General features: G+C 39.1%; 1 protein-coding gene across 1 annotated transcript in view; it reads right to left on the reverse strand.

Annotated features, from left to right (window-relative positions):
• Positions 1-12,025, reverse strand: part of FLT1 (fms related receptor tyrosine kinase 1) — a 110,529-nt gene that overhangs the window by 82,317 nt on the left and 16,187 nt on the right. Inside the window, exons 3-4 of the mRNA XM_040091065.1 lie at positions 11,508-11,728; positions 2,122-2,246 (exon numbers count right to left, since the gene is read on the reverse strand). Of these exons, the coding sequence (XP_039946999.1) occupies positions 2,122-2,246; positions 11,508-11,728 (346 nt within the window). The remainder of the gene's footprint in view (positions 1-2,121; positions 2,247-11,507; positions 11,729-12,025) is intronic.

A 12,025-nucleotide genomic window follows, 5' to 3' on the forward strand; every position in this document is an offset into this window, starting at 1 on the left:
TTTTTGATTTTTGAAGACCACCCTTACTGTGTTGTGTGTGATTGCCATGCTGTAAAATACAATCTGCACAGATGTTCAGCCTGAAAATGAAAACAACACAGTATCTAAAACTGTTTGCCTAAGGTAAAGATGAAGTTTGAATTAAAAAATAATCTGTAGTTTTGAAGATGGGTAGTAAACCTTTCCCACATTGGTCCACTAAAACTAAGAAGTAACACTGCAAAGAAACAAACGCTGGAGGCAGTCCTCATGCAACTGTAGGGAGCCCCTCCAGAAGAGAGAGGTTATTAAAAATACTTTGTATTTTTACTTCCTGACAATACAGAAGGCAGAAACTAATGATACTAAAGCTGGGATTTTCTTTCCAGTTCCAGAGGACAGCATTATGGGGACACCAACTTCTTCCTTTATCACTGATGGAAAACACGAAAGAGCTCTTGCCATTTCTCCAGCAATAGAATGCCTGCAGCTGTGGAATGAATTTAACACATCTCTTAATTGCTATGTGAGTAGAACCTTGCTGGAATCTTCATATAAGGATGTCACAGAAGATACATAAAGTAAGATATGATGTAATGCATTGTAGCTTACATGCTTCAGGAAATTCTAGGATTAATTAGGGAACACATTTATTTTTCCTGGAATGCAAAACATGTAAGCAAGCAACCCTTTCTTTCAAGACTTGGCTCCACCTCCTCTTTCTCCTTCTGAGAGCATTACATCTGGTTTTGATGGTGTAAAGCTGTGCCTCTACACTACAAGCCCAACATAAGGGCAAGTTGATATGAAAAAAAGAGAGTAGCTATGTTTCAATCTTCTCCAAATAAGGAGAATTTATTTTAGTATTGTTTAATGCGAGAAACCTGACAGGAATTTTCTCAGCTAGAAATCTAATATGCTGAGATTTCAGATGCAACACTACAGTGCCCAAATAAATTCCCACTTTACAACACCCCTTCTGTGGAATGCTAAGTCTCACTTGTTTTTGATTCTATTACCACACAACCTTGTGCATCTTCCTGCAGAACTGTGTGTGTGTACCCACACATATAAGGCAATGTCCTGGGTGAGATCACTTTCTTTTTTTTTTCCATTTTGTTCTCTTTCATGGGACTTAATGGTGAAAACCAAGCAGCAAAATCACTATCTATATTAGCAAAGCAGCACTTGAAAGAATTGATAAAATTTGTGGTTGATGTAAAGCTCTGCAGTCGAAGAATAATGAGAGACTTGTGTTACACTAGATAAGCATCTTACAGTGGTATTGTCTGGCAGTAGCATGTTATTCTATCAAGAGACAAACCTCTTTTCCTTTTAACAGTGATGAACTTTCATTGTCACTATGTGTGTAACTTCCTTTATTTAGAAATAAAACTTCTTTGCCACTGTCACTTAATTTTTAGGCAAAAAAAGAGGTACTTTTAAAAAAATGCCCCATCCTCTGTCTTGATACCAGGGACTTTACTACATAAGTATGGTTCAATTAGCTCTCCATGTAACTCTTAAGGCACCTAAGGAGACAAATGTTTCCCCAGACATGGAAATATCTTTTCTTTTTTTCTAAAACTATTCCCACCACATCAAATTTTGCAGTTTCTCTGCAAAGTTTCCCCACAAAGGAAAGCCATCCCGTGTCTAAGTGTGCTTATAGTTAAAAGGAAACAGCAAAGTCTCTGGTGGGAGGGAGGTAGGGCAAAGTCTTGCAAAGATCCTTGTACAGCCACAGCAAGTCTCCAGAGACTCGCCGGCTGTTCCAGAGGACAGAAGAGGAAAAGGGAGGAAGGGCAGGGGAAGAGGTGGGAGGAAATCTCTTCTCCTAACAAGAAATTCCTTCCTGGGCTTAAGAAACTTTTGCCAGTGAGGATTTAATAAAGTAGTATGAAAAGTTCAAGTTTCTTCAGAGAATTCCCACCCTTTGTAGGAGATTTGATGAAGCCCTTCCATGCGACACAAAATGAAGCCTCCAGGGCTGAAATATTTCTGAACATGCTGACACCCAGAAACATTGCATAAGAAATATTAAATTGTTGAAATATTTAAAAAACATTACAATAGCTGTAAACAAACAAACAAAAGCTTCATCCACAGTAACACTTTCAGAGCATGCTTGGATAGAGATACCTTTTTTAAAGTAACAGCAAAGTTTGGTGCTGTGACTCTGCATGGAATGATCATTTCTCTTCCTACAGCCATGTTTATTATTTTAGGTATATCACTGTGCATCTCTACAAATGGATTGCTTGTATCTGCAAAAGAAGAAAAATAAAGATTAATATGTGAGACTTTAAGGCAGTGTATGGGAATTGTAACACTCCACACCAACTTAAAAAACAGACTAGCCCTGTCCATAATGAAAGCTAAACACAGTCCTAAAATCAATCTTCCATTTACTTTTGTCTAAACATGTTCATCAAACTATTACTGAGTATTTGAAGACATATTTATCGTTCAACATCAGTACAGTACTTTGAAATCTTTACATTTCAGGACAGTCGAAGTCAATTTTTTCCATTACAGCAACACCTCTACTGCTGAGATATGTGCTCCTTATTTCATGGCATTTGAATCTTTTTACCACCAGGAAAAGTAAATATATGGGAAGTGAGTTAAAATTCACTTATCAGGAACCCCTTACAAAGGACAACTTCCTGCTGTCTGCAAGGAAATTGATAGGAAAAATTCACATTGACTGCAGAAGAAAGAATCTACCATGATTATCCAGCCCTATTTTCATCTCCGAGAGTACAGACTAGAGAGAGTTAATGCTTCTCCTCCTTCCCACTATCACAATACCTATGCATCTCTTTTTGATGTGACAAGGTAAATGAAAATGCCAGGAAAATATTAATTCCTCTTGACTCAAAACTGAAGCTTGGCAGAGTAATTTACCGTCCCTTGAACAATCCCTTTAACAAAGGGCATTGTCATAAATAGCTTGCGCTGGGAACAGGGAACATTGCTGCCGCTATTGTTCGGACCACTTAACAAAGAGGGGCTCAAGCCACAGGCGCTGGCTCCAAATCTTCTTTGCAGGTGTTCAGGTCTGAAGTTTCAGTTTGACTCACATGGCAGATAGACTACCTCCAAATTCACATAAGGTTTGGTTTTTAACTCCTAAGAAAAGCGGAACATTAAGATCTTAATTTTGTGCTTATCTACAGCTCTAATGTTTTTTCAGGCAAATCCCATTATTTTCACTCAGTCAAAAATCTTAGAAATAACAATGGCAGTCTTTCTTGGATAAGAAATTAGTAAAGCTAGCAAGAACCAATCCCTTAAAAAACCTCAAACTGCAACACTTGGTTCAAGTGTTCTGGCCCCAAACTTTTGATTGTTGGCCTATGTTCACTCAAGTAGTTCTTCAAGTAAGTTACTTTTGCTTGTCTTTCAAAAGTATGATATGCACTTCTCAGGGTCATCAAACTGTCCTGCCCTTAGGATCCTCTTTTCTTACTATATGCAACAATATTTTTGTTTGAGACATCAAACAGGAAGTAAAACAGATTCTGCTCTAATTTATACTGGTGAGAATCCTAAGGCAGAGGATCTCAAATCTACTCTCGGTTACAGAAAAAGTTTTCCTAAAGTGGTTTAATGAAACTGCTATATAAACTTTCTGAAATGAAAGCCACGAAGTATTATTTAATAATAGGTATTAAACGTCCACTGAGATAGCGAAAGGAACTTATGAGTAATAGAGGATGCATATGTAATAAAAAATGCCCTGAGGACTTGTTAGGCCAGCGTTTCCTCTGCAGTACGATTCAAGGAAAGACCAAGAATGAACCTGTTTGTAGCACAGGGAAAAGAACCTTTTTTGTTTCAGGGAGTGCAGCTACAGAAGAGGTCACCTGCCCCTTAACATCACCAGACAAACCAATTTACTACTCCCCAAAGGCTCATTTGTCTTTGTCACAAAATTAAGAGCTCCTGCCCAAAAGCAGCAAGCTTTGCAAAGTGGTTTCCTGTTCCATAATCTCCAGATCATTGTAAGTGTGAGGAAGAGCTGTTCTGGGGACTGCCGGTGCTGTCTGCAGACAGAGTATCACCACTGACTGATGCCAATATCAAGGCGGTGGGGGTTGTCAGCTCAGACCTCTGAGGATTCCTGCCCGTCCGAAGGCAGGGACAGGAAACCAGCATAAAACGCCATGTTTGGCTTTTCTTTCTTCTTCTTCTTCAGTGGAAATGCACGTCCACGCCTGGAGAAGTCAACAAAGTGCTGTATAAAAGTGGCGTAAGCGCTCTGGCTGCCCTTGGTGGGCTCCAGAGCTTGGTCACAGCCTGTCATGGTACACTCCCTGCCGTGTGCGCCAAGGCGTCGCCGTGCCCCCGCTATTCGCGTGCAGAACTCCCATTGACATCACTGGGGACTTCCGCCGTTGGCCAGAGGGCAATTGATGGCCCCGAGTGCTCCAAATGTCTTCCTGCTTTTGATTAGAAGAAGTACGCATCATGTTTCCTAGCATGGTTTTGTTTTCATAATGAGCGTGGAGGCTTTTCCTGATTCCCTCTGATTTTATACTCCTTCCATCTTAAATGCCATAATGGGGTACTCTTGGTGCCTCAAGATTGGAATCTGGTGCAGGCTTTACCAGCCTGGGTGAGGCAAAGCTGAACACACACCAGCGCGAGGATGGGTTATGCCACCTTGACAGGGTTTGCCAACAACAAGGAATTCTTCTGTTCCCCAGACAATAGTTCTCCTTGCCTTTTTTTTTTTCCCCCTCTTTTTTTCCCATCACAATCCCAGCTACTGCCATTAGCTCCCACTACATTTCCTCTAAATTTCTTCCTGAGGTGAGGTAAATGAGCCTTCCCTGCATAGCTGGTTAGCAGCATATCTGACATGACTTAATTTCCCACCAGCAGCCTCTTGGGCCAGCTCCAATCAATTCTATGTTTAGAATGCTCTAGTGTAAAAGGAACATCACAGATTGAAGACCACATCCAGGTTACACGTTCAGCTTCACTGGGATTTGGAATGGAAGATCTAAGGGGGTTGACCCTGGTTTTATGAATTATTGATTTGAGTTGTTGGTTTATTTTGGTTTTGGGGGTTTTTTGGGTTTGGGTTTTTTGTTGTTGTTCGTTTGGGGTTTTGGTTTTTTGTTTGTTTGTTTTTCTTCAGAGCTGCCTGTGAAGTTAGCAAAATGAAAGCTGGACAGCCAGAATATTTACATATGTTAAAGGTTACTTTAAAAATCAGTTTAGTGTATTTTTAAATTATGCCTAGAATGAATGACTGTGTGCTGGGGTGACTGTGTTCCTTACAATATCTCTCAGTTACAATCAACATGAAACCACAAAGAGCGCTCATGAAATCACAAAATTCATGAAGGTCATTTGCTATATTGTTAAAGAGCATAAATAGCAGCTTTTTTGCTAAGCTAGTTGGCAGCCAGATAAAAACTTGATAAGAGACTTAGCACAAGCAATATTATGTCTGGTATCAGGAACCTGTCTAGGCTATTTATGGGTTTTGCACAAACAACTAAATTAGCCAACATTGAAATACCAATTTCAGAAAAGAAGGAGTGGGGGGGGGGGGGGGGTGGGGGGGGGTGTCCACAAGCTTCAGCTACTGTTCTTGGTTTGGTTTTGTTTTTAATAATCTGAGCTATGTAAGTCAGAGGACTTACACATCCATTTGCAAGAAGAAAAGTCTCTGCAGGAAAATCTAAGCTCCTTGAAATCTCTAAAATCTTATCCTCTGAAGTTCTTCCAAAATACCTACTTACACTTGGCTCATCCTTAAGATTCTTTTCAGGCTAAAAGAGGTGAAATATTTTCATCACATTCACACAACAGCCTTTTCCTTCATGCATGTATAAAGGACCACAGCCTTTAGTAAAGAACAGACATGCAGACTTCATTGAAGTTCGTGGGCCAATTGCCACATTCCCTTTCCATTAAAGGGATTAAACCCCCTTGACTTTATTTATCCCAGATAAATTATTTGGGCTGTTCAGAAGTAATTCCAAAAGAATCTTGCACACCAAGGGTCATTCCAGCCTCACTTGCACATCTACAATACAGACATTTCTCACTGAGCTAGGAATCAAACAGTGTTGTCCCTGGTGAGAGAACGGGAATTTTGCAATGGGACTCATCTGACCTGTTTTAGACATCTGTTTTACCATGAGATGAATCATGTCCTAGGAAATTTGTCTGTTGAACCGGTTCATATGCTTAATTTCCTTAAAGAAAAACAATCCCATTTGGTATGTTTTATTCTAGAAGAAAGGTTGTTCCACTCTTGCCTGTTCTTACCTGTAAAATAATGCTCTTCAAATACAAAGTGTCTCAACCTTGAAAGAAATCCCGAGACATAAAGTATTCCCCTCCTTTTTTTGTTTTTCTTTCTTTTACCTGGACCTATATGATTATTAATTTTATATCTAGGGCACATTCAGGCACAAAAAAATTCTAACACAATTGTACAACAATTTTTAGGCAAGATTGGTTTGTTTTCCTCTGAGACTAGTTATACTGTGCTATCATTAACATATGACCATGACACAAATAAAACACAGTTAAAAATCTTCAGGAAAAGTAGTCATATTAGCCAGGAAATCCACGATAGAGCTATTACTGCGTTCAGCAAGGAATCCCTAGAAAGGCTAATGGATATAAGGGATGCCCTTTCAGATGTATCCCTCCATTGTGATGGCTCACCCTGGAAAGGTGTTCGTTTCAGTAGGAGCTACGAGCCTTGGTGAGGGAGAAGGGCCATGGAGGGGTGAGTACAGAGCATTGCATGTTGCCAAAGTGCCTGCACAAGCCCCGCTCCACACGGTGTCCTGTGATACACGCAATGACAAAAGCGCGGCAATTATAGGCCATTGACGTCAGCGAGTCCTAGAGGTCTCTGTTTTGTAACAGGAACCTCATTAGAAACTAAAAATGTGTCCACATACTTGATACAGCTGCAACATAGTTTAATTCCAAGGAGTTTCCTCTTCTTAGCAGAAGCGCTATCATGGTATTGACTCTGACGATGTAAGCCAAAACCGTACTGCTCACAGGTTAAAACTGTGCCAAAAGCAAAGACAAAAAAAAGGCACAGGGGAAGAAGAGTTTCCCAGGCTTTAGCAGGTCCTTTTATCAGTGCATTATTTGTAAATAAGAAGAAAAAGGAAAAAGAAGAAAAAATCTCCCTTTCTGTTAGCTCTTAGGGTGTTTTATCTTATGGCTTTTTTTACCTGTTTCATTGTTTTGACTTTGATACTTCTGATCTAAAGAGACCCTTTTGCAGAACTCTTTGGATACCCTCCATGTTCTGCAACAATAGTATCTTTAGGATTACAGGAGTCAATCCATTCAAGCTAAATCTTAAATGCATGTCAGTTCTTGGTCTGGATCCAGCTATCTGTCAGCAGGAGGACCTCCCAGGGAGATGCCCAGGAAGTTCTAAAACACTCAGAACCTGCAGCATACAACTTTAGTGCTTGAAAAAAGTTCAGAATCCCAGATGTTTTGGGATTTCAAAGGCTAACATTTTGAACAATTCCCTAATGGCTTACATTTTGAACAATTCCCTAATGATAAAGCCTTTCATTTTGTACTGCTGAGCCAAAGATACACATCAAACCAAATACATATAACTACTGGGCATGTTTGATACCCTAGGCATTGCCGAGCACAAGTAGTCTTTGGACCTGTACCTTTAATTGCACAGTTCTGGTTTGCCTCATGTGGTTTAAATCATCTCAAAGCAAGAAATTTATTCTAAGCTTGTTCTTGAAAAGTCAGTGATGAAAAGTGCGTTCCAAAACCTCCTTTTGTTCTTTGTTAAGTATAGAAAGAGAAGAGGCAACTAACCCAGCTTAGAGGTCTGATCTTAAAACATCTTATTCTGCAAGGAAACGTAAGTGACCAGAAGACATACACTGCAGCATTATGAGGAAAGATAAGGAGAAGGAGAACACTGGCCAAGAAATGGGCTACCACCCTAGAGCCAAATACAGTTTTACTTTGAGAAGAATTCTGTCCTCTGTTGCACTAGAATTAAGATTTTACTCTTTTGTACTACTAGCTGAAAACAGTCTTCAACACAGAAAATAGCAACATTTCAACTTGAATCACAGTTTGCTTAAATTCCTGCAAAAATCTAACTTTGATATATCAATGTAACTGAACTTACAAGCTTTTCCTCTGTCATACCGTGGGAGCAATTGTTCAAAGGCAAGAAATAATGAGAGACGAGAATTAAGAGTACCACACATTTTTGAAGACAATGAATGAGCTCCAGCAATTGAAAAGTGCCTTGGAAGTATTGAGACAAAGCAGACAGAAAGAAATGCCCTTAGTACCATCCTTAGGGAAATTTACATAGGATTCAGAACAGCCTGCTGATAATTTGGTGTTTCTTAAATGTCTTTATTCCATCATTATCTCTTTTCAAGCAGAAAATTCCCCCTGCCTCACTGCAATGTATGCAGTGAGCGTTCATTGCAAATATTTTCTTTTTACGATTACGCTGCAGTTCCCTTACAAAACAAAGCTCTGAGCTGTTTTGGGTCGGAGACAGTAGAGAAATTGGCAAAGAGGCTTTGCTTCATTTCAGATTTTTCCCATGGCTTGTGGGGGAAGTCAGGCCATCAGTTTTCTTGAGGCAAAGTTGAAGACTCTTAAGAGAATTAATTTCACTTGCTTAATGTCTCAATTCCTGAGCTGTGTGGGGTCAAGAGTTGCCGAGACACTCTGTGCACTCACTCCCCTCTGCACTGCAACTCAGTAGTGACCTCTCCAGCTGAAAGAAGGGTGGTGTCAGGACTCGCTCCTCCAAGGCAAGTCACCAGCCTGCCTCTCCTTGACCCCCAAAAGCAGGACTTCAGAAATGCTTCAAGTCCTCCTGGGGCCTGTGAGACTTCCAGTCTCCTTCTCATTGCCTTGTGTCTTGTTTTTGTCTATACCAGATCATTTTCTGCTGTAGCATACCTTCATCACTGAACTTACTGGGTTGATTGTGGTTTGGTCTTTGGGCTTTTTTTTTTTTTTTAAACATCCAGTTCATATTCAGTATCACTCCAATTACGGAAATGAAGAACATTTTTAAAACAATAAGTGATGACTTCCTGTACAAACAATATCAACTTTCCTGATTTGGATTCTGTGTTTGTAAATAGCAACTATTTGTTCTCATCTGCAGCATGCTAAGACATGGGAAACAGGCACCTTGGTGATCCACATGGAGCTAATATGGGAAATGGACTGACACAACGTCCTGTCACAGGAAACAATACAAAACTAGGAGGGACCCATATTTCACAAATGTTCATTTCCTAAACACCCACAAATTAATGCAAAGTAAAACTAAATTCAGGAAAGAGATTCTTCGTAGAGGACTTTGTTACCCCCATCTCAACCCCACTCGAGCTAGGTAATTGAATTTCATGCATGCTCACAGAAACAGTGACTTATATTAAGAGACAGATAGAAAAGAGATAATGAGACAGCACAGAGAAAGAAAATACTTTTTCTAATGCTACACTTATCAAAAAGGGTGAGTTTTGGTACTCAGTATCTTGTTTCCTTCTAATTTTCTCAACATTTCTTTCTGAAACTGTAAAGTTTTGGAGGACTAATAGAGCTTTCTCCACCTTAGGACAGAGACACAATTAACTCTTAAATGTTAAGAAACTAGTTTTCAACCAAAATGATTGTCAAATTCAGAAATTTAATGTGCCAGACAGGTCTAAGTTTGCTACAGGTTTATTCCTTAAACATTTTACAATTTTTTTGGCCATGAAGGTAGAAGGAGTTATAAAATCTAGCCATCTCTTCAACAGTGACATCAAGATTTATGACTGATTGTCCTTGAAAAATCAACAAAACCAAGACACTTAAGCAGCCTTCTTTAAATGATTAGTGGGGATGGAAGGACAGGGGTTGGTGTGGGACAGTTCTAAAACAATTTCTACAATTATACACTTCTCTCTCATCACCATGTGAATTCTGCAGATAACCTTGGTTTACAATCATCTAGTTGAAGGTCCCTTTTAGAGGCAGGCAAGCTACATACAAGCTGGGAAACAGTAAAGAGTTAGAGGACTGGCTGGTCTCTCATTTGTGAAAATTTAGGATCCAGAAAAAGAGACCAAGAGAGTGCGAAGGCATCCCTTGTATCATAAAGTCAGTTTAGCAGAGAGGTCCTTCTCCTCTGGTGAATGGAGAGGATTGTGGGTAGGTCTCAGACAGGGATGACATCCAAGGTGGGAGGTTCAAGAAGGTCCCTTGATGGGAAACTTTCAAAAGGCATCCAAGGAAATTGTACATTTTCCTAGGCTGTGGGCTGTTGGTCACTAAATGAATATTCTATTTTGGCTATTCTGCCATGGATGCATCTGTTGTTGGATTTACAGAGAATCATATGAAAAGAGCTGGGCGATGAAAACTCTCTGCAGCATATTTTAGATGAAGGATGAACAGCAGGATGAACAGCATGAAATAGCCAATAGTGCTCAATAAAGCAACACACAGTAACGGGGAAAGCTATCTTATTTTTTATCAGTGTAGTGAGAGGTCCACTTCATTCTGCTTTTTCACGGTGCCAGTCTCACTCTTCATGTCACAAAATGAAAACAAAGGCTAATTCACTCTGATGTGAACTCATTAGATGCAGCAGACTCAGAATTTGGAAAACTTCCAGTTGCACATTCCCTGTAATATGGGCTTTCAAAATCTGTGAGTACTGAAATACTACAGTAATCTATTAATATTAATCTGTAAAAATAAGGGAAAACTAAAATATTAATTAAATCCCTAAAGTGTCTCTAATTTATTCTTTTATTGTTGTGTCTATTGAATTCAACTCTTCTCAGAATTGTCTGATTAATACCTTGGAAAGAAACAGGATCAGAAAATTTCTTTTATAGTCTAACTGACCTAATTCCAGCACTTCCTATACATTACACAATACTTGTTTGCTGAACACAACTCTGTGTTTAATTTGATACCATTTATTCTAGATTTTTTCAATCTGTGTGGCATGGACTGCACAGGACATTTTTGAATATGACTTCACATGCAAATAGTAATTTTCTGCAGCATGAGGCAAGTCAGTGATCCGGACAGACAGCTCTATCATCCTTCAGCTGCCTAGAAATCACACCACATGCATTCATTTAGGATATGGTTTCTGATAGCCATTTCACATATTCACTTGTAGTCCACTTCTGTCTGGACTCCTGTTTACTCTAGGGAAGTGGTTGGATTGAGTCTTTTCCTTTTTTTTTTTTTTTTTTTTTTTTTTTTTTTTTTTTTTTTTTTTTTTTTTTTTTTTTTCCTGACAGATAAAGGACTACCATTTGTATTCGGGGGGAAAAAAAAAAAAATCTATCTATCTATATGAGAAGGCAATTTTTATACATTAATGGGTAAATTTCCATTTTGCAAGACTGAAAATGTCATTCAAAACTCAGCCACAGCTGACCTGCCTTACTTTTCCACTTTGCTGTATTGAAGAGCAAGTACAAAGAAGTGTTAAAAAAACTTAATCTTACCGTTAATAAATACATAGACTGTAGATTCCTTCTTCTTTTTTGCTGGACTTGTTGGGTATTTGCAGCTATAATTTCCAGTGTCACTTGCTTGAGTTCTGCTCAAGGTCAGACTGCTGCAGGATTGCTTCCCATTCCTTCCACAGGCATATTTAATTACTTTCAGCCTTTTGCTATCCTTGCTAAGAGTTTCAGGCAAAGACCATGAATGAACCATTTCCCCCCTGCAAACACAGATAAGGAAGCAGAAACAATTATGTTGGGCTGCAATTATATAGCTCCAGTTCCCAAGCTTTCTTTTTTATTATATCAGGCTATTTATGGGGTTCTCTTTTATCTTGTTTTCCAAAAACAACAACAGAAACAACAAAGAACTATTAAACAATTGCCATTGAAGTTCAATCCCCACCTTTCCCCACAACATAAGGTTTAATTTTTTTTCTAATTTCAGTTACAAATAAAAAAAAAGAAAGTGGCAGGTGTATGAAGTCCCTGCCAAATTACCATAATCCAACTCAGTT

This window comes from Hirundo rustica, chromosome 2 (genome assembly GCF_015227805.2).
Source record: "Hirundo rustica isolate bHirRus1 chromosome 2, bHirRus1.pri.v3, whole genome shotgun sequence".
Classification (NCBI taxonomy): domain Eukaryota; kingdom Metazoa; phylum Chordata; class Aves; order Passeriformes; family Hirundinidae; genus Hirundo; species Hirundo rustica.